The 23,645-nt window shown below is 35.3% G+C and overlaps 3 protein-coding genes across 4 annotated transcripts; 1 reads left to right on the top strand and 2 right to left on the bottom strand.

Annotated features, from left to right (window-relative positions):
* Nucleotides 1-1,842: 1,842 nt before the first annotated feature.
* LOC141592440 (pathogenesis-related protein PR-1-like) lies at nt 1,843-2,736 on the top strand. The gene has a single exon (XM_074413113.1). It carries the CDS (start codon nt 1,909-1,911, stop codon nt 2,557-2,559), a length of 651 nt encoding a protein of 216 aa, XP_074269214.1. The 5' UTR covers nt 1,843-1,908; the 3' UTR covers nt 2,560-2,736.
* A 429-nt stretch (nt 2,737-3,165) lies between these two features.
* On the bottom strand, nt 3,166-3,645 carry LOC141590439 (pathogenesis-related protein PR-1-like). The gene has a single exon (XM_074411031.1). It carries the CDS (start codon nt 3,643-3,645, stop codon nt 3,166-3,168), a length of 480 nt encoding a protein of 159 aa, XP_074267132.1.
* Nucleotides 3,646-10,016: 6,371 nt separating this feature from the next.
* On the bottom strand, nt 10,017-15,407 carry LOC141592438 (replication protein A 32 kDa subunit B-like). Of its 2 annotated transcripts, none has more exons than XM_074413112.1 (10): nt 15,135-15,407; nt 14,864-14,974; nt 14,009-14,106; nt 13,871-13,912; nt 13,627-13,704; nt 11,367-11,445; nt 11,202-11,288; nt 11,045-11,118; nt 10,456-10,524; nt 10,017-10,333 (listed from the first exon to the last, which is right to left on the bottom strand). In XM_074413112.1, the coding sequence occupies exons 1-10, from the start codon at nt 15,237-15,239 to the stop codon at nt 10,249-10,251; spliced, it is 828 nt and encodes a 275-aa protein (XP_074269213.1). In that variant the 5' UTR covers nt 15,240-15,407; the 3' UTR covers nt 10,017-10,248. The 2 variants fall into 2 exon arrangements, with proteins under 2 accessions (XP_074269213.1, XP_074269212.1); XM_074413111.1 differs by having other exon boundaries at nt 14,861-14,974; nt 15,135-15,365.
* Nucleotides 15,408-23,645: the final 8,238 nt, after the last annotated feature.

Here is a 23,645-nt window from a genome sequence, read left to right as displayed (position 1 = left end):
AAAGCTTTGAGGGAGTTATAAGGACAATTTTAATGCCGTTAGTTTTTTTAATACGGAGTATATATCAAGACCCTTTAGTCCTCTATTCTACTAATTTATTTTTCTTTTTTTTTTTGGTAAAGTATTCTACTAGATTTTATTAACATTGTTTAATTTATCTAAAAAAAACTCAAATACTGGATATATTAAATTAAATAAAAAATACTCAAAAAAAATTTTTGTACCTTTTTTGTTTTTAATTTTTTTTCGAAAAAAATAAGTAGAGTAAAAGTAGAGTTTGAGGTGAGTTTGATTGATAATGTATAAAGTCTGAACTGAATCTGAAGTGAGTCTGAGAAATATAAAAATAATAAAAGTTAGTGAAAAGCTTATATGGCAGAGTCTTAAAGACTCGGAAGAGTCTGGCTGATAATCTTATCTTATACATTATCAATTAGACTCAACTTAAACTCTACTTTTTGCCCTACTTATTTTTTCAGCTTATAAAGAAAAAAACGAAAAACAAAAGTGGTACATATGTCAATTATTAATTGGAAGAAATGTCTAGTAAATTTTGCCAAGAGTCTTAAGTTGAGTCTAGACTCAACTTAAGACTTTGTCCAAACTTTTGTAGATTATTGCTAGTTTTCAATGAGTTTTGTCTCAAGACTTTGGTAAATCTTTTCTCAAGACTATCAATAATTTTGCCCTTAAACTCTCAATTCGGTGGCTTGCTTGAAATATAAGTAATTATTAAGGGAGTAAATAGAGTTTAAATAAACTAAAAAATGGAGGGAAGAAAGGGGGTTGGACATTGGAGATTGAAATGGGGAAATATATATAGTGAATAGTCCCTCATCCATTAAGGGCGTAATTGTTAGTTTATTATATACCCCTCCCTCCAAGTAATCCATTACCTCCATATGGAAGTAATAATTCCTCCGTCACCTCCTCTTTCCACCCTCCACAACCAACACAAAGCATCAATCTCCTTTCATTTCTTCTTATTTTAGCTCTCATTACTCTCTTAATAATTACTCTCATCCTAAGCAAACTCTTAATAATGTTAGACTAAACGTTTTTCTTTCCTTTCACCATAACTAGCAGATGTAAACTACTCCCTCCGACTTGCTGTTTTCTTTCCATTTCATTATAATACTCCTCACATATATTAGAGAAACGGGAAGAAAAATAAAAGCCAGAGGGAGTACTAATTAGTAAGGTTATGAGAGATGCTGCTCAAGACCTCGATTGGAATCCCGTCAGCATCAAAATCGCCTTTATAATTCTTTTTAAACCAAAAAACATTTTGATAGGAAAACTAGTGTTGCTAGATTATATTATTTTCAATGGTTGAATTTGGTAATTACGTTGTATACTTCAAATTCATCCAAAAAACATATCGAGGAAGCATCTAGCTACAAACCATAAATTCATACGAGCAATGGATATAGAAAATGTGGACAAGGAGAAACTTCACTTTCAAGGCAAGACTAAGTCCACATCGTCTCTATTCCACCCGTGATCTCCATTTGATTTCTACTCCACGCGTAAACTCCTCATACCATCAATCATTTCACCCCCAATCACATAGTCCATCACTTACCTTACTACAAAACTACTTATAACGTATATTACTAATTCTATATACACAAATTCTCTTCTAAGACGGGTCTATTCATCTTAAGGTTAAGACAATCTAAGTAATTAAATTAAAGCAAAGGCAGATTGCATTGGAAAAACATACATATTTGTTTTATATGTTTTAGTGGTGTGATACTTGACCATTTTAAACTTAAAACGGATATATCTGTCTTAAGAGAGACTTAATGTTCTATATAAGTACACCTCCATATATAGATAATTGCCACACTCCTTATTCAACAAACAAATATTATTTTCAACATATCTATTAGGGAAAAATACACCATGAAACACCACTTCCTTTCTTACTTCACCTTCATAATCCTCTTCCTTTACCAAAAACACTCAATTTCCTCTTTAGAAACTGAAGGAGTTATGTCCACTAACCTACACAAATTGACGGTACAAAACCCCTCAGAAATCACCTCAATAGAACCACAACCCATGTCACCAAATAACAAGTACGCACAAATTTACAATATCTCAAGGCAACTATGCCTAAGTTGCTTAGGAGAATCCTTAGAATTCCTAATCTACCACAACATAGTTCGAGCCAAAAAATTTGAGTTCCCGCTCATTTACGACACACAGCTTGAAAACTACGCAAAGTGGTGGGCAGGGCAAAGGAGTCAAGATTGTGCACTTGAGCACTCGTTCCCGGAGGGCGGGTTCAAGCTTGGGGAGAACATATATTGGGGTAGTGGCGCGCTATGGAGGCCTAAGGACGCCGTTGATGCATGGGCTAGTGAGGAGAAGTACTATGATTATGAGTCTAATACTTGTGTTCAAGGCCAAATGTGTGGGCATTATACCCAAATTGTATGGAGTAAGACTAGGAGAGTTGGGTGTGCTAGGGTTATTTGTGAGGATGGGGACGTTTTTATGACTTGTAATTATGATCCACCGGGGAATTATGTTGGTGAACGTCCTTATTGAACTTCATTGCTATTGATATTTGTATGCACTAGTGGCGGGGCGCAAGATTTGAACTCATCAGGGGACTAATTAATAGGGGTAAGGCATAAGATAAAATTGAAAGATTTGAACTCATCTGGTTCTAATAGTTACCAATTGAAGATTTTTGGTTCCGTATTTATACATTGTTTTAATGAACGAGAAGCGAGCATTTATCCCTTTAGCTTCGACCTATTAATCAAATTTTATGTAGTGAGATTCGTTTTATTTGGATAATACTCGACGAAAATTGTGTTAAGAACTACAATCGTTCAATTATGTATAAATTTGATCATACAAAAAGCGCAAGCAACTTAATAGCACTTATCTTTATTTAGATTAGAACCAAATAATAATAATAATAATAACAAATCCTTATGAAATGGTTCATCAAAAAGAAGGACCATCTATGGAGGGGTTCATATAATAAGTTTAGTTACCCCCATATATCAACTAAACCATCTATACAAAAAAAAAAAAAATTCGTAATTGCTCCTTTTTTTTCATATGGTAAAAATAATTAAGAGGCAAAATTAAATAAATTTTTTAAATGAAATAAATATTAATGCAACAAAAGTTATAAAATATTTAGTAAGGTCTTTCCCCAACGAAATTCCCAGGAGGGTTATACTCACAAACAAAAAGAACACCACCACGTCCACCTTCACAAACCACCCTAGCACACCCAACTCTTGTAGTACTCTTCCACACAATTTGCGTATAATGCCCACAATCTCCGATACTACACGTGTTTTTTACACGATTATACCCTCGCTTTTCGGATACCCACCCGGCCACAGCCTGACCCGGGGTAGACCTCTTGTCACTACTCCAATAAATGTTCTCACCGTAGTATCCACTCGAGTGGGCCATTGAACAAACCTTTCTTACTTGGTTCCCATATTTCTTGGCATAGTTGGCTAGCGTAGCGTCCCATCTTAAAGGCGATAACCCAACCGCCTTTCGAGCATTGTTGTGTGGAGCTAGCCATTCGTTAGGACTAGCAGGAACGGCTGCCCCGAATATAAAGGGCAACAAAAGAAATGTGAGAATTGTAGGATAACTCATTTTTTTTTGTACCCAATTGTCTTTGGGTTCGATACGTTTAGTTGAGATGGATTATTAGAATCTATATATAAGAGTTGGAGATAAGAAATGTCAAAATGTATACTTTTTGCATTTGTTTGCTGCTTCTATATAACATTAGTGGATGACAAGTATAATACTCCGTAGTAGAATAGTATAATGTTTGAAGGGTTGTTTTATGTAGAGAAGACGGTCGAGGAATATTTGGCCGGCTTATTAGTCGAGTATATGGTGGTTTGGGAAGAGTTATATATGTATATATGCAAGCTGGAATGTCATTTTCACCAGTGAAGCATGGGATTTGTTCTTTCACATAACAATGCTTAATTTTTGTAAGATCTTCATACACCTGAATTTATTTGTTTTCAAAAGATTAAAATATGGGTTACTTTCACCTTCGTACTTTGAGATCACAAATTCTCACTTTAGACGGACACTATTCGTCTAAAGTTATAGACGGGTTAAATAACACACTTTCATTCATAATAAGACAAACAACAAGTGGAATGTCACCACTTTGTCTTATTATATAAGTGGGACATATTTGACCCGTCTACACATTAAACGGATATACCCGTCTAAAGTGAGACTAATTGCTTTGAGATTTCGTTAATTTCAAGTTTATGACTTATAATATCTTGAAAAACGCAAATTCTTATTTCAGACGATCACTTTTCGTCCGAATCTTCAGAAGGGCATATGTGATCACTTTATGGTTAAATGTAACCATAATGTTAAGTTAGTGTTACAACTTATGATAACTTGTTTTTCAATAGTGGTCAAATTTGGCTATAAAATGGTTACAAAGACCCGTCTTATAAGTTCAGGCTAAAATGGCCCGTCTGAAAATAAATTTTAATGGAATCATCTTTTGGAATTAATTATTTGAAATAATTGAGTTTCATTAGAAAATTTGACTTGCAATATTATCATAATTTGACAAAAAGTTGTGAAAGCTAATAATATTCATGTCTTGTATAACAGAAGTACAGAACCAATCAAGGGGCATTTGTAAAAGAAATGATCTTTATTTTCAATAGGATGGTTGCACAAAACACAATTAGATGGGACATTAATATGACTTTTAAGGAGCCTCCCTTTCGTTGGGAGATCGTTAAAACAGGCTTTTCAAAGAAAAAAAATTAACTTTGGAGGAATATTTAATTTCCAAATCCAGTGAAATTCACATTTGTCAAGACCTTGATCGAACAAACCTTGCATTAATCATGTTGCTATTTTGGTAGAGAAAATTCCATCCACGGACAGCCCTCAAAGAAGGGTATCAGGGATATCATTATCTGGCAGTGGAATGTTAGCTATCTCATTAACAATATCGTTGTTTACTAAATTGGATAATTTACAAACATCTCATTGTTTATCAGAGGTTATAAAATCTTTAACCAAAAGATTAAGATCATACGTGCGTGCTATCATCACCAATAATGCTGACAAGTGGGTGTGAAAAAACTCAATTATCAGACCAAAATTTAATGTTGCTACCATTACCTATCTGTCATCTCAGCCCTTTTCTAAATGGAGTCCGAAGACTCACAAGTTTACGTCATTGCCAAAAAGAGACTGAACTAGGTTTATGATCAAAGAGTGAACAATTCTCAAGTATTTTTTAGTTATTACTTTGACTCATATACTGTCCTTATCCATAGAGGTGGACAACATAGCGGGCTAGCCCGGCCCAGCCCGGCCCAGCACTGTCACACGGGCCAGGATTTAGCAGCCCGGTCAGCACATGGCCCAGCCCGGTCAGCCCTACGGGCCGGGCTAGTGTTGGGTTTTTTTTCACCGGTTTCACCGTTTTAAAAAAAAAAAAAAATTTAAACAAAGCCCGCCCCTATAGTGCGTGGGTGTCTGCAGGACCAAAAAATTTCAAACCCCCGGTCCTTTTTAGTGCCGTGCCAGGGCTGCTCTACCCCAGCCCAGCCCGGCCTAGCCCAGCCCAATGTCCACCTCTACTTATCCATAAGAATTTTCCATAAAAGTTTCATTTGAAGGGCTTTATTAGCTGTTTCAGAAGAGTTTATTCCCAATCCACCAACCGATTTTGGTAAACAAACTTTATGCCAACCAATTGAATTAGGGGATCGCTGAGAAGGGTTCTTATTTCAGAGAAATTCTCTATTAATTTTATCAAATCCGTTATGGATTGATGAAGGAAGAAGGAAGCTTTGCATTTGAAAAGTTCCATTCGCGGCTAAATTAGTATTGACCAGAACTAGTCTACCTGCTTTCGATAATGAATTTGCTTTCCATTTCGATAATTGTGTGCAAGAAGATTGGATAATACTTTCAAACGTACTTTTGGACTCTCTGTTGTCGATTATGGGACATCCTAAATACTTAACCAAATGAGCTTCCTCGGTCATACGAAGAATGCCCCTAAATGATTCATGATGAGTTATAATTATATACATATTTATGTCTCCCCTTAATTACTTTTGATACGGTTTCCGTACTAATTTATATTAATTACATGTCTTTTATGTTAGAATGTTGTTACTTCCGCTATTTGGTGTTTAATGCAGGAATGATGCATTTGAGGAGCAAAGGAATGAAATGGGCATCGCGGAGTGGGCATGAAGGAATACACGAAACATGTCACGGGAATCTAAAAGAATAAAGGAAGAGAAGTAAAGAAGACAACACGAAGAAAAGAGTTGAAAAAGGAGGATACTCGATCAATCCTGACCAGGCTCGATCGAGGAAGTAGTGTACTCGATCGAGTACACCCAGGCTCGATCGAGTACACATCAAGCTGGGGGATTTTCCGCAATTTCCTTAACTCGGTTATGTTTTTACTATAAATACCCAATTCGTACCCTATGTTTATGAACGCATTATTTTACCTAGTCACGGTATTCTACAATAAAATCTCTCTTAAAACATTAGTTTAGTTTTATTAGTATTGCTTTCGGATCTACAACTCGTTCTACCTCAATTTGTTACGGTATTATTAATCTTTCTTCAATATTTATTCAATTGTTATTGTTCATCTTTTATGTTTGCAATTATGTCTTTCATTCATATTATTGTTGTTATTACCGTTAGTATGCGTAGCTAATTTCATATTCTAAGGTGAAAGGGGATCTAGGTTGTTAGAAAAGGGTTAATTAATGAATTGATTGTTAAATTGTATTTGATGATTGTTCAATTATTATTTTACATCTAATTCATTAATTACTGATCAGAATTGGTTAATTAGTCTTGCAAACTAGGATTTTCACCGAACGGGTTAAGACTAATATAGACCACGATAATTGAATTAGACTGACTTAATAATAGCGATCGCATGTTAAGCTTACATCTAAAAAGACATATTAGAATCGACCGATCATATGACTTTCAACAATATAAATTGCTCAATCAATGAATTAAATATCACCCTTGGATGACTACCTAGTGAACCCGATCCCTAGACTCTTTTAATATATTTGAATTCGTTTTATTTACATTGCAATTAGTTTAGAAATCAAACAAACAAAACCCCATAAAGTTGTTACCTTTAAGACGAACATAATTATAAACAAACTAGATTAATTAACTCGCCTCCCTGTGGATCCAACCCTTTCTTGCCACTAGCTACCAGTTATTAGTAATTTAGGATTTATTTTGATAGGCCAACGACTGAAAATAACCTTATCAATTCACAAAGAGAACGATCAATGTTTCTAATGCATTGAAAAGTAGATTTGTCAAAATTAACAAACTGTCCTGATATCGTGCAAAACTTATATAATATAGACTTAATAGTTCTACAACTCTGATTAGAGGCTTTAGCGAAAATGATAGTGTCATCCGCAAAAGAAACGATCACTATTTTTTTGTAGTAGAGACCTTGGTAATAACTCGGCGCACATAATAAATATATACGGCGAGAGTGGGTCTCCCCGTCGAATACCTCGAGTGGGTCTAAAAACGTCTCCCGACGTTCCATTTACTAACATTGAGAAAGAAACAGTTTTTATACATTCTATAATCCAAGAAATCCACTTATCATTAAAACCCATTTGCTTAAACGTTTCCTCAATGAAGTTCTATTCTAGTCAGTCGTATGCTTTCTCCATATCAAGTTTAATTGCAATCGAACCTCCTTTGCTTTTTTTACGTTTAAAAGAGTTGAAAATCTCGTGAGCTAAAAGGATATTATCTTGAATTAAGCAATTAGGTGTAAAAGCCCCTTAAAACGGGTGTATTATCTTATGCAGGATACTACGAAGACAAGTAACCAATATCATTGAAATAATTTTATAAATTGTTGAACAAAGACTAATAGGGCGAAAATGGTTTGATGTTTGAGGATTATCAATTTTAGAAATCAAAGCTATGAATGTGTGATTTATTTCTTTTAGTAATTTACTGGGATGGAAAAATGCTAAAACTGCTTTAGTCACAGAATTTCCAACAATATCCCAACATTTTTGAAAGAACTCTGCTAGAAATCCATCCGGACCTGGACTTTTATTTGCAGCTAAGTTAAACATTGTTTGGCTATGTTTAGCAAGGCATTTTAGGTACCCGATTTGACCAAGCAACCTGATTTGACTAATATTTCAGTTAGTTGTTTTATCTAGTGTTGTTTGGTAAAGTCATTTCAGGTAACCTGAAATCAAAAGCTACTCCAGGTAGCTTTTTAAAGTTTCAGGTAGCTGAAATGTTCTACTTTACATATTTACCATTTATTTAAATTAATTTATTATAATTATTAATGTCCTTTTATGTCATTTTACAAAAAATAGTTACATTTTCAGGTAGTTTTACTAAACACTTTACAATTAATCAGCTACCTTATCAGTTTTCAATTTTCAGCTAGCTTTTCAGGTACCTTTTTAATTTCAGTCACCTTATCAGGTTTCAGGTACCTTTTCAGGTTTCAGGTACCTTTTCAGTCAGTTTTACCAAACAGAGCCTTTGTTTAACCTCTTTCATACAAATATTACTAGTAAGAAATTTGTTATCTTAGTCGGTAATTAAACCACTACCAGACTTAAAATTCTCATTCTTGTCGAAATTACAAAGTTGATTTTTTGTAAATCTAAATTTAAATTATTCCAAAATTTCTTATTTAATAAGGTTTTGACCATACAAGCACCATTATTATTAATAAGCTGCTTAATTCCATTTTTACTAATGTCGGCCATGTATTTAATAACTGGATAAGTGTCCATGCAGTGACAAACTGACGATTGCTGGGTCTGAGATAGGACCAACCTATCTCATCCTTTCGAATGAGAGAGGTAAGTTGAAGTCGCCGGTTTTCAAACCACCTCGAAAGAGTTGGACATAAATGTCCAATAGAAGTCATGAAGTCAACAACTTTGTTGGCTTCACAGAAGCAATGTTTAATTATCAGTTCATCGAAAAAATGAATGTCTAATTTCACATCTTTAATAATACTAGATGTTTCCCACGGAATTTGCCAAGTACTACGAATTGAGTTAATAACACATAAGTTATCGCCCTCCACAATTAACTTTGAGATTCCTAAATATTTAGCTGATAAGATGCCTTCTTTTAAAGCGAGAACTTCCGCAACAAGAATATTATTGAATCCGCACTTTTTTGCTCATAACAAAATGACATTACCGTTAAAATCTTTTATAGAATATACTAAAGCAGCTAACATTGACTTACCTAAAAAAAGGGCGATAAAACTGGAGGATTATAGACTGTATAGACTATAAACATTTAAACACATCATTTATTAAAAAAATTTTTTTTAATCCAACAAAGATAAAGTAATTACATCTTTTTCACTTGCGTAGTACAGAAATGCATTTTTCAAGAAATCCAATATTGCATTTTGTGAGAACTTTTTGAACACAAATTCTTGTACAGTACTAAAGTATCTTATATTCCCTCCGTTACTTTTTATAAATCGTATTAGGTCTTATTAGCCCATTGTGTGTAGAGTAAGAAAGGCTTGAAATATTAACCTATGACGTACTATAATTACTGATCTTTGGAATTTTTTTAAAAAAAATAAAAAAATACATGGATCAAATGGATGAGAATGCCTAGTTGTCTTCTATGAATGCGTATCACTAATTATTTTCTCCATATAAAAAGAATATGCAACACAAGGAAATGTAAAGCAAATATAAAAAAAATTCTCTAAAACGACAAATAATATGAAACAAAATACCAAGGATTTCCACAAATCATGTTTTTCGACAACCATTTTTCAATTTTATTTTCTTTCTAAAGTTAATAGGCTTGCTTTATGAATTGGAGCTCTTCCTCGCCTAAGATCCCCGTTCTGTTGTATGCCCAATTATCCCTATCATAGTTTGTCAAAATGTTCCCACTTCCCGACTTAGTCCGAAAGGGAGGGTCTAGAGAGCAGGCACGCTTGTTGCATGAATGTTTTAAAACCGGTAACATACCAAATTTTACACGAACTAAAAAGTTGGAAGTAGTCTCAATACGAACTTAAGCAAACTAATCGCCCAAAGAAACCTTCAAAACACTATTTACAAGGCAATTTCAGGATCGTTAGAAGTAAACATTAAAGAAAAAAAATCTTTTCCATTATCATACGAAAAAAAAAGTTCATGCATTGACCGTGAAAGTTCATGCATTGGCGGCGGACTTGAAATGGTCCTCATCAATTGTTGAGTAGATCAGGCCTTCATTCACTAGAGGCATCATCGACTCCCTGTGAATTTGCAAATGAAGCCACGTGTAAAGAACATAAGAGAGAAATGAATGGTCTTCGTAAAAGAAAGCGAGTTGCATATATGCCGACAAAACTGTAAGCAACAGAAGAGGGAACTGTACATGATCTTTTCAAGAGGAGCATTAAGTTTCTGGACTAACTCGTTGATGTGCACTCCTCTTTCCCTTGCCCTGAACAAGTGAGCATTGGAAAGTATTAATTTGTCGGCAACCGAAGAACAAAACAAACTTAGGACAAGGGTGAACAATGCTTGGGGTAAGACAAGAGCTTACAACTAAGTTGAAAACAGGATAATCACACTTGAAACAGAGGTTGTCTAGTACCAAACAATATAGGGATACCCCTCTTTAGACAATGGAAAAGAAGAGGGACCCAGCTATATATCAAATACCGGCTCAAAGGCTAGGAGCAAGAGATCGGACACAGAGGATAGCCAATGGTAACAGATCCAGCCACAAGGTTGGGGGGATGGGAATTGAACGGTTGGAGTTACTAACCATTGAGTTCCCACGTGATTCCCTAACCCAACAACTATATTAGTTTGTTTCTATTTTGTTGCCAAAACACACGCAAGCAATGTGACAATTTTCAGCCACAATAGGATAACACTGTTAATAAATCAAGCTTTGAAACTTCAAAGAGCACAAACACAGGCTACATGTTTACATAAACTCCACAGAAAAAACTTACAGATTTTCAGGTAGATTCAAATGTTCAAACACCCTTTGATCAAGACCCCTAAGATCAGCAACATGTCCAGCAAACTGTGACATCAGGAAAGTATATAGTTAGAAGTGAGCAAACAAGACACAAAGATCAGAAGTTCACAAGAGCACAGATATATTACTTGGTTTTGCAGTGCACCTTGATGTCCTCTGAAAGGAGTACCATTAACGGATGGCATCGATTGACCATCTACAGGGGGAGTAGCTGCCTGTAAAAAAGAACATGAGAATAAGCAAAACCCACATATTTGTAAACTAATATAGCGAATGAAATTTAAGATCATAACCCGCAATCTGGTATTATAGAAATGAACATAGATGCACTCCATGAAGTGGAACGTAATTTCATTGAAGTCAGTAATAGGCCTGCAAAAAGAAAAGAAAATAATAACTACAAAAAAAATGATTCAATTGAGCTACAATGAACATGATGATACCATATTTGCATTGACAAGCCACATTAGTTTCCCTTAGATAGAAGACTGAATGGAAGAGATAAAAGAGAGACTTAAGCAAATAGCGTCCAAAGAACACAGGTGAACAGCACACAGCATATAACAACTAAGGATGATTCCACAGATTAAATGAAGATACACCACACCCCGGTCCATGATTCAAAGGCAGCAACGCCTCATCATAGTCATACCATAGGTTTGCCAACTAGAATGCCTAATAGCAAAGGCATACAAGAAACTTTATCCAATTTTCCATGAGCATCAATCAATGTAAGGAAAAACAATGTGGAGCAACAGAAATGAAAAACAAACCCTCAGGCTATCATATTTAAGTAAACATTAAGGAGTCGTTTGGTTCACCATGGGAAGATAGAATTCCCAGGAAGATTAAATTCATATGAAGTTGAAAATCATGTGAACTGTATAAATCTTGTTTGGTTGGATGTGGGAACTTGAATTCATGTGGGAACTCCCACTTACCTTGGGGGGCTAGGTAAGTGACTTCCTACATTATGTAGGAATTGGAGTTCCATAGGAAGTCCTACTTCCCATGAATTGGGCAACCAAACAAACGTTCCTTTAGCTACTTCCCATGATTTTCCAATTCCTATGAATTTGGAAGGCAATCAAACAACACCTAAGTACTTTGAAAGGAATCTTAACTTAGATGGACACCAAGCAGGTTCACTTAAATACACTATAAGAAGGTTTAGAAATCATGTACTCATAAAACTAAACAAGGCTCACAATAGGCGCTCACTAATTTACAGTTACCATACAGATAATGCATATTCCTCAACGCACTCGGAACAAATCCTTGCCATTCAAATAGTGTAAGCTATTTCCTTCTGAACTTGATCATCAGAGCAGTTAACCTCCACCAATCCACTATTTCTTTTTACTAATTTTCCACATCAGGAATACATCTTTAGTATTCCATGGATGAACCTAGAAACCCAAGCAGAGATAAACACAGCCTTTGCAGCCTTAGAAAAGATATGAAGCATAAAACTAGTAGGTTCTTAGCTTATTCTTCACCATCTTCACAGAGACTAAACATATCTTGAACACCAGATGTTCTTTTGAGCATACTCTTACTAAGATTCATCCAATTCACAAAGGTGCTATAAAGTGAGATTCAGAACTCCAAATGGCCTCATCAGGATAGTACATTCAAACTAATGTGACTACCAATCTCTTCGGGCAACCCGTAAAAATCCCACAAAGAGAAGCTTAACGAACAATAACCAATCATTCCATCAAAATTTCCCTATTTACAGTCCTCCTAGAACTCCGCCTATCCAAGATCACAAGGAATTATGTGCTTGAAATTCTCTCTTCCATAAGCTACGACGCTAAGATTTTTTGACTAGCTTTAAAATGATTATTCTACTTCCAGTAATAACATTCAAGGGGACTATGGAACTCAGGTACAACTAAACACTTGAACATTTCAGTTCAAGATTGTTAAAATAAGCAAGCAAAGTTGAAAGCAAGAAGCAACGCAAATACACTTTGCAAACACTTTTACACTTGTATAATTCTTATGCCATACCATCTTCACTATGCAGTTGCCAACACAGTTCCTTCATCGATAGAAGTCAGCACACTCTTATGTTGTTGCCCCCACCAATTCTTTACAGCCTTCTTCCCTCTCATTTAGTCATACTTTACCTCTATAGATGTTCTCCCATGCCATTAACCATCGTCAATGAACTTAAAGGTCTCTCTTGACAGCTGCGAGTGACTGAACATAAATACAAAGAAGAAGCAGGTCTCCATCGTCCCTCCAAGTTCATATATCTACTAACTCACCTCTATTTCTGTCTCCAGAGCCTACGGGGGGAAATATAGGGAAAAGGGGGGATTATCGCAAACCCCACACTGAGTCACTGGCATTATACAACATAAACTACACCACATAAAGCATCACTGCACAATCTATCAAAAAGCACTAGTGGCACGCGGTATGTTCTGTAAGACAGAATATGGTAATTTAAATCACGGCCATCTGGCCCTAACAGAATTTCACAACCTCATCAGTAATCTCACATGAAGAAGAAGCAGAAATGAAGAGGCCATCGAGACATACCTAGTAGCAAACGCAACAAGTTGTCTTTTACCTTGAAACCCTTTCAAATTTGCATGAACACGTATGTACATGCCATCCCTAGCATTAACAGGAGAAAGCAACTTTCAATACAGAGACCATAAGGAAATTCCAGAAACTAGTTCTCAAAGAGCAATAAATATGTATATGAAGTCAAAAACACAGAACCAATTCTCAAAAACAATAAGTTACGAGCGTCAATCTGCCAAAAGAATAAACAACTCACATGATATTCTCAGTTTCTTTAGTGTCGTATGCTTCATTGACCCTAAAAATCACAAATAGAAACCAGTAGTTTCAGCATTTCGGTTGTCTAGGTCACTTAAAAATACTATAGAGCAACCAAAATAAATAGAAGTCTCACCATCTATGAACATCAATCCTCCCGGTTCCGTCATCAAGAGCAAAGCCGATGTCAGTGACCCTTTCAACCTTGTTGAAAACCATCCCAACAATCGTCACCTAAATCCAACAAAATCCTGATTCTTTAGTTTTTATATAAACGCATGAGATGAACTTAGGGGCAGGGTGATGAAGTGCAATGCACAGGACGAAACGCACACCTCATGAAAAGGGGGTGCATAGTTTTGCAAACAAATGTATTGCTTTTAAAACAAAAAATTAGAGCAACTTATTTCCTTTTTGGATTTTAGAGAGAGAGGTCATCTAAAGAAATAGAATCTAGATATAACAGAGCTATGAAAAGAGAGTAGCAAATGAAAATACAAAAACTATGTAGTAATTTGTCTTGTTAGCCACGGTTTATTAAAAGGCGCGGCATTTTGGCTAGTGCTTCAGCAAACCTTGGGCTTACAGATGCATGAGGCGTGCTCTTTTACACTAACCCCAAGCCACTCTCATAGTCAACTACAACCAGAAATAAAAGTGAACAATAAAATAATAAATCACAAGTTCATAGCTCTAGAGTCGTGTTACATTAAGCTTTATGTCCCTAATCTTCCTTTTCTTTTTTTACAGCCACGGCAAAGCTACTGGAAATTATAAAGTAATCAATTTTCGGAATCTGAATATCTCCATCTCACGAGCAACCTTCTAGAGGGTGAGAAAGTATCACACAAACATAGCCCTTAGACAAATTAGCACAACGAGAATCGATAATAAGCTACTTGCATACAACAAAAATAAAATCACAATGGTCAAATTATATTCTGCAAAATGAAACATAAAAGATCGGAAAAAAAACAGGAGAGCATACTACATTGTTGACATCGACACCATCAACGATGAAATTCGACCTATCCTCCGAAGTCAAAAGCGCCTCGTTAATCTGTTTCACAGTCAAAGGCACTAACGCTTGCGCATCACGATTCTGCAACCACATTCAAATAACAATATCAATCAAAATTCAAAAAACTAATCAAATAATTTGGCACAATCAATTAAGAAGTTTAATTTCACAAAACAACTTGAAATTCACTAAAACGGAAAGAAAAATGAATAAAAGTCGAATAGAAAAGAGAAATGAATACTTTGGAGGGAGCAAATGAAGAATCGGCGGACTGAGTAGCTTGAGAAGGCATGAAACCACCGCCGGCGAAGGCGGAACTTCCGTCAAATTGACTTCCGTACATCATTTTTGAACTAGTATGATTGAATTTGTTGTTGAAAACTGAATTGGGGAAGAAATATAGAAACCCTAGAAATAATTTGAACGAAAATGGGGGAAGTGTGTTGGAGACTTAACTGGTTGAGGAAAGGTTAGTGAGAGGTTTTCCCGCCCTCTTTACACTTGTTTCACTACAAAGCATTTGGGCCGTGAATTGTCCACCTAAACTTACTTTGGGCCTTTTGGCTCATTGATCGCTTTTACTGCTTTGTTGTTATTCATTTATGTGGTAACCTTAAACTTTGTACGAGCACTTTTTAGGTAATATCTAAAGTGTTATTATTGTGTATATATGGGCTACGGAGTAATATTTTTGAGGTCTTGAAAAACATATACAATGTAATATAACAAGAAAATATGTTATTTACACGTTACAAAGTTATTTTATCCTACATAAATAGTTGTGTAAGAGTGTAGGACGGTTTGCTATATATGTAACAAGAGTAATTTTTTTTTCTTTTGGCGCGAAAGAGTGGCTGAGCCCCGAACAAGAGTATAATGTTGATAAGCACAGTAGCACGAGGGAGCTGCATTGATTAACTTTAAAGTTTAAACAATAAAACATATGAAAGACGATTTCACATAAACTTTGTATGTATAATCGTCTGTTATCTTACGTAAATATGCTTATAAAAGTAGTGATCAAGCGTTTTTCTGTACTTATTTGGTAAATAAATAGTAGAACAAATTTTGAGGTTTATAAGAAATAATTGACTTTTGGTACAGACCCCCTTATATTGGCTGGGGTAAATAGGACTCTAAGGGCATTTTAAGTCGGTAATTAGTCAAACAAAAAATAATAAAGGGGTTAGAAAGGAATATATAGTCAACGCCTCAAGCTAGTTAGAAAAATAAATTGAGAATTTTAAATAAGATACTTGCTCTGGTCGTTCATTTCCTTTTTCTTTTTTAATGATAGTCGGAATTTTTTCAAAAGTTTTTGTATAATTCAAATTCATATACATGTGGGTAGAGTGTTTTGTGTGATCCAAAATCGTTTTCTTATTCTTTGGGCAAAATAAAGGAGAAAAACGAGTGACTAGGAGAGAGTATTTTACCAGATCCTTTTAGGCCTTGTTTGGATAGTAAAACTGAGGGAAAAGGAGGGGCGGGAAAGGGAGAGTAAGGAAGGAGACGGGAAATTGAAAGTGAATGTTTGAATATTATTTATCTTTAAATTTGTTCGATTTTGAAGAAATTTTGATTTATATTGAAGTTTGGAAAATGAATACTTTTAAATCTCCCATTCATTTCTCTCTACCCTTATTTAGCGTCCAAATAAAAGATTTTTATTCTCTTTCTTTTCCTACATTTTACCTTCAATTCCCTCCATCAAAATACACCCTTATAAGCATAATTTTGTTCAAAATATGATAAAGCTCCTTTTAACAATTTTTCTCCTGTGCTCATTAATTAACCTAATTAGTAAACACTCCATCTATTTTATTTATATTATCCTACTTTCTATTTTAAGTGAATTAAGCTAATAAAATAAAAAGGATAAGTGATTTGTATAACTCTGTACTAATTCAGATAAGAATAATTATATTGTAATAAATTTTTAGAAAATGGCCGAAGTGTAATAAAATTGGAATCTATCTATATAAAAGTATAATAGAGGAACCACTATATACTCCCTCCCATCCAAACCAAAGGTTACATTTGACTTTATTACGCTTGTCGAGGTGTGTTTTTCAATGTGAATATCTTTAGTTACACATTATTAAAAATTATAAAAACTTGATATTCTTATAGCATTCAAGACGATGAATCAAACAAGATCTCGCATGACTATGTTTTCTCTTACACATTACTAATAATATCAAAGGTTCTATACAATTATGAATAGTACCAAAAAGTCAAATGTAACCTTTGGTTTGGATGGGAGGAAATATTAAGCAGGACACATGGCGTCTTCTCATGCAATATTTTCCCGCCAAATGTGATGGTATATGTATAAACTCTAAAATCTGCTGACTACATTTATTTTTAGATGTAAATCTCAATACACAAATTCTCATTATAGACGAACACTATCCGTCTATATGTATAGACAGATACCATTTCTTCTCACAAAATGCTCATTTGTCATAAAGTGGGAAAGCAGCGTGAAAAGTCCCCCCCACCTTGTCCCCCTACCCATTTTATTAAGTGCCTTTACCGTCTGTTTCATTCCACCCATCTATACCAAGACCTATTGATCTCAATATTGCACATGAATCTTTAACCTTCCTTTTTTTAAGAAAAATTTGATATTCATCATTGTCCTCCTATGTAAATTTTTATCTCTTATTTTTTTTTTCTCCAACGTTATAATTGTGCTTTGATATCCCATTTCATTTTCAATTAGATAAATTGTTATCTCAGTCAATTTTTTATACAATTCTGATTTTCATTTTCAACTTTTAAAATTTTAAAAAGTTTGTTACTCTATAAAATTTTTAACTTTGTTCAAATCAATAATTTTGAAGATTTTGTTTGTTCACTCTGAAGATGGGCAAGATGCGAGTCATTTATTACTTTTGCTAATGGTCTTAAATTTTATGTTTTGAATAAAATATACTCAATGGAGAATGAAGATGATTATTAATGGTTTTCTCAAAAAATATTTTTAATACTCCCTCCTATTCCGAATAAGTGTCCCATTTGGACAATGACACAAAAATTAAGGAATATAATTAAAATAATAAAAATTATTTAGGGGTAAGAATATAAGAGTTAAATAATGAAAAGTATTGAATATGATTGGTTATGGGTGGTTGGGGTGGTAAATAAAGAAAAGAACCAAGGGTAGGAAAGTAAAAAAATATGTCCAAATATGGCAAATGGGACAGTTATGTGAATAGACTGAAATGACAAATGGGACAGTTATTCAGAATAGAAGAGAATAATAACTATATTTACAATTGGTCTCCCTTGTGACGGGTTACCATTTGTTGCAGATATTTTGTGAGATAAAATGGTAACAAAATGGGTTAGTGGAGAAATGGGACCACATGAATAGTGTTGCAGAGAGAGAAAAAGTGGATACTTTGTGAGATAAAATGGTATCCGTCACTCAAGAATGACGGATATATGCTGTCACAAACAAGAATTTATGCTATATTTAACGATGGATTATTTTATAAATGATTTGAATGAATTAAGAAAAGAGAAATTTATTTTTGCAACACTCGCATTAACCTCATTGTTCTGCATGTTTGGGTACTCTTTCGACAATTTATCAAGTCGGTATACAACTAGGTACTTGCTAGGCACTATAGGCAGTATAAAATCCATAATACTTCGCAATTTGCTCTCATGAAAGAAGAAAATATGAAAAAAAAATTATCATACAATTCTCTTGTGAGCATTGGAATTGGCTTATAAAAGTTAAACAATCTAGATTGACGACATTTAATTACGGGACCATCTCATAATATGAGACCGTTTTACGCAATAATTATTGTACTATTACACAAATGCGAGAGAGTGAGTTGTCTTTTTACACAATTATGAAAATCTCACAATGTGATAGTTTTTTACGGAGAATAAAAGAGTGAAAATTTTCAAAATATATTCTGTCATTTGTGTGCTTTGACCTTCAAACATTACTTTACAATTGACAACCTACAACCTTACAGTTTAGGGAAATGATTCTCTAAATAGAGTATATACACTGCTACTCATTAAGACGACTAGACGAGTGATACTTTAAATACAAATTCTCATATATGATGCGTTACAGGTTTTAGATGGAAAAATGTGTTCATTTTATGATAAAATGTAATTATTATCTGATAAATAAGAATTTATAGAAGATTACTTTTAGTTTTATCATAAAATGGTTACATTTTAACTCGATACAAGGGAGACCAGTTATTCTTTATAAATAGCTTAATTCAATAAACTATCTTTCTACGTGGTCAAGTATATTTATGAATGACGTTATAATGACTAATAATTGAAATGTGTACTTTAGCATAGAGTAAATTTGCCTTTCTTTGGCTCTCTCACATTTACGGACTGACCCATATTAATGCAATATTAATTTCTAATTTATCCTGAGAAAATTTCTTCTATTACCTTAGTCTTTGTAAGTATAAAATTTTAAAATTTAGTTATACATGTTATTTATATACCTCCGTGCATTTTTGCACGGGTTCTAAGCTAGTAAAAGGAGTATACAGAGTTAACTTAAAAAAAGTAGTACTCCGTACGTAGGTCGCATCCCTTTAGTTTTACATCAAGTTTTCCTTTTGACGGACATATCCGTCACAAATTTGTGACGGGCCAAATATTACCCATGTAGATAGATTTGACAAAATAAATTACTACTCCTTAGGCACTCTGTTTTCTTATATACCCACATGAATAATACTTGACTTGTTGTAAGTTTGTGACAGTTATGCCCGTCTTAAACGAGAGTTTGTGTTAGTTTAAAGAGTAATGGTATCTTGCATATGCCACATTTGGTGAACATAATCCTTGCATTTGACCATCCAATGAAGCTACCTAATCGTAATCTTAGGACTAAAGACTTTTTACTTCTTTATTTACTTTAATATATCCCTCGTTTGCTTCATTTTACCAAAAAGACGTACGACTCCATTAAAATTATAAACAAATTAAGAGTAGATTGTACTATAACACAAATAACCTCCCAAAATTTGCTCATAATTCAATCAACGCAATATTTGGAAGAATGCAACTAGTATTACCATGTGCCCCCATGTTTCTCACAAATTTCCTTCATTAAAGCTTACCATTATTCAAGCAAAAACTCACTATATATACACAAATTGTCTTATAAATTCCTTAATGCAAAATTCTTCTTGAACACAAAAACAATAATGGATAATGAATCTAAACTCAAAAATAGTACAACTCCGTCGGTTTTGCAGTCGGATGAGACGTTTTCTAGCAAAATCCTAGCTAGGCAATCCACCGTAGGCTCATGCTCGTCTAGGTTTTTCTACCGGGCCGCGGAAGGAGTGCCATTCCAATGGGAAAAGCGTCCCGGTAAGGCTATAACGCCCCAAGTGGACGATATCATGCCGCCAATTAGCCCACCACCAGCGGTCCTAGCAATGGGCTTACCAAAACCGTGCATTAACGTTATGGGTGGACTCAAACCTAAAAGATGGTCAAGTGAATGGTTCGTTACGAAGATGAAGAAAATTAAAGTGCATGGTTATAATTTAGGGGGTTTAGGTGGTACTAGAAAAATATGTAACGCCAGTCCCCACCCGAAATTTGGGTCCGAAAGGTTTGTGTATGAGTCGAGTCGGTTTTCGACATCTTCATTTGGATCAACGTCTGCGTCGTCGTTAAGTGCGTCGTTTAGGGATGATAAGCATTCAAGCAACGGCAATCAAAGGAGTAAGCTGGCGTTGTTGCAAAGCAGGCCATTTACGTGTGGACCTAGGCGTTTGAGTGATATAGTTGTGTATTTTGTTAGAAGGGAATGATGAATAATGATGGCTTAGTAGGTTACATACGTTAATCACTTACTTAATTGACTATATATTTTTTAAAAGTTTATATGTGTATTCTTGGGTTTTATTGGTGGTGATCATTTATATTTGCAATTTGGATCAATATTATTGTACAAAGTTGTGCTTATTATGTTAGTTTTCTTTCTTTCTTTTTTGAAATGTGAAAATATATTGATAATCAATGAACACAAAATTTCATTTGTGACGGCACGTATCCGTCATTTTGGAGCGACGGATACCATTTTCCCTCATAAATGACCCAAATAATGGAGAGAGGGAAGCACATGGGGGTGCCCCACCTTGTCCCCCCTAGCCGTTTTGTGAGTGGCATTATCCGTCACTTGCTCCGACCCATCTACAGCAAGACTAATTGATCAATGAAATGGTTATTAAAACAAAAAGTTGTCTAGTGTGAGTGGTAAGGACTTTCATCTCTTAAACAAGTAATTAGGGGTTCGATTCCTGAATTTTGTGAATGAAAATGTCAAACCTGGGAGGAGTCAACACATTAAATTGCCTTCAGTACCCGAACGAGCTAGATTACCCCAACTATCAGTAGAGGATACTCCTGATCAACCAAAAAAAAAAAAAAAAAAATTCCATCACAATACAAAAAAAATCTCAATCTAATAACATAAAAAAAGAGACTCTAAAGTTTAAGCCACTCTTAAACCAATTCTATTACACCACTCTCTATTGACTCTATACTTTACTTTCCATATCCTAGCCTGTGTCCTAATGAGAATACAAAGGTGTTTGGTTGGGAGGTTTGGAATGGAATGAAATGAAATGAATTTTAGTCATTCTAGTATTTGGTTGGGGTATTTTGGAATGGAGTTAGAATCCTGATGGATTCTCATTCCACACCAACCCCTTGGAATCTCATACCCACCTCCTCCCATGGATTTAAACTTCATTCCTTTATGTTTATTTTTCTAATGAACCAAACATGTTTTGGAAGGTATGGAATTGGAACCCCATACTCTCATGGTTTCTCATTCCAATCCATTCTATTCCTAAGTAGTGAACCAAACGACCCCTGAAAGTAATCCATATCGTATGCATAATCAAAGCCAAGGTCAACGTATCAATCATCCAGACAAGTGAACTATTCAGTTCCTTTATTATAGCAATTTGTATCAATTAGTGTAATTGTTTTCCTAATTCCATGTAAATGTAATTGTCTATTCTAAGCAACATATTTTCTGTAATTGTATATATACTTGTACAAACTGTATGTTCTATATCACAATCATAATAATAAAAATCATTCTATATCTCTTTATTCCTCTTATATGGTACCAGAAGAAATCGGTCCTAACTCGATTGACATTGCCTTTCTTCAAGCATGGCCATGAACGCCATTACCGTTCCTACCTCCACTGATGCCTCACCTTCCCTCCTTTTTGTCAATCTCTCTCAATGCATCTCTCTCACACCCAATACCTATTCTCAATGGGCATTTCAAGTCAAAAGAATCCTGTTGACGGATCTTACCCTGTTCCACCATCTACCCTCACGGTAGATGGTAAAGAAGCACTTAACCCTGCCTATGACTTCTGGACCCGCCAAGATCAGCTTCTCCTTGGCTCACTCGTAGGCACTCTTGACTCATCTATCGGCCCCCTTATCCTCGACACAACCACTTCCCGTAAAACATGGGATCTCCTTGCTTCTACCTTTGGAAAAATCTCTCGTAGACGTATCCTTCAGGTTAAGGATCGTCTCCAATCCATCAACAAAGGCGACATGCCCATATCTGAATACATGTCGCCAATCAAGAAGTGCATCATTGAACTTGCTCAACTCGAGCACAAGGTGGATAATGAAGATGTCACTGCCAAAGTCCTCCGCGGCCTGAACTATACCATCTACAAACCCGTCATTGACGAAGTTAATGCCCGAGATTCGCCCATCTCGTTTGAAGAGCTGCATGAATAATTGATTCAACATGAGCTCTTTCTCAAGCAAACAACCCCTGAACCATCTCTTTCTGCCTTTCCTACCCCGGCTCATGCCATTCACCATCGAGCTCAATCATTCCGCCACGCACCTCGAAGCACCCCTGCTCTCCTGCCCACCCCCACGCCTGCTACAAACTCTTCCCCTCAAAATCCGTTTAATGACAAATGTCAGTATTGCCATTTTAAAGGACACTTTCTCTCGGATTGTCGTACCTTCAAATGTGATCATCCCAATGTTGTCATACCTACTCGCCAAAATTGTTCCTCCAATCCTCCGCAGGCTCATACTGCTACAGCCCCTGCCTCGTTCTCCTCTTCCTTTCTAGTTGACAGTGGTGCAACGCACCATCTTACCAATGATCTGAATACTCTAGCCTTGCATCAACCATACGATGGAAGTGACGATGTTATTATTGGTGATGGATCGTCCCTTCCCATTGCCAACATAGGTTCTTTCTCTATTTCCTCGCCCTCCTCTACCTTACATTTTTGTAATGTTTTACATGTTCCTCTTATTTCCCGCAATATTCTATCCGTTTCTCAGTTTTTTAAAGATAATAATGCCATTATTGAGTTCTCACCTTCTACTTTTATTTTTAAGGACATCTCGACGAGTCGAATTCTAATCCACGGAACAATTGATCGTGGAGTTTACCTCTGGAACCCGTCCCCGCCAAAGTTTTTGCCGTCACCTCCTCTTCGTATCATGCACTCCACCACCGTCTTGGGCATCCCTCCGCTTCTACTTTAGCTTTAATTTTTCGCAATTTCAAATTACGATGTTCTTCCAATAATTTCAATTCATGTAATTCCTGCAAAATAAACAAATCGCACAAGTTACCATTTTCTGTTTCGTCTCTTCATTCTTCCGCTCCTCTTGATTTAATTTTCTCGGATGTTTGGACATCTCCAATTTACTCACATGATAACATT

This window comes from Silene latifolia, chromosome 7, assembly GCF_048544455.1.
Source record: "Silene latifolia isolate original U9 population chromosome 7, ASM4854445v1, whole genome shotgun sequence".
Lineage (NCBI taxonomy): Eukaryota > Viridiplantae > Streptophyta > Magnoliopsida > Caryophyllales > Caryophyllaceae > Silene > Silene latifolia.
The sequence above is the reverse complement of the archived record's forward strand: the minus strand, read 5'-3'. Positions and strand labels throughout refer to the sequence as shown.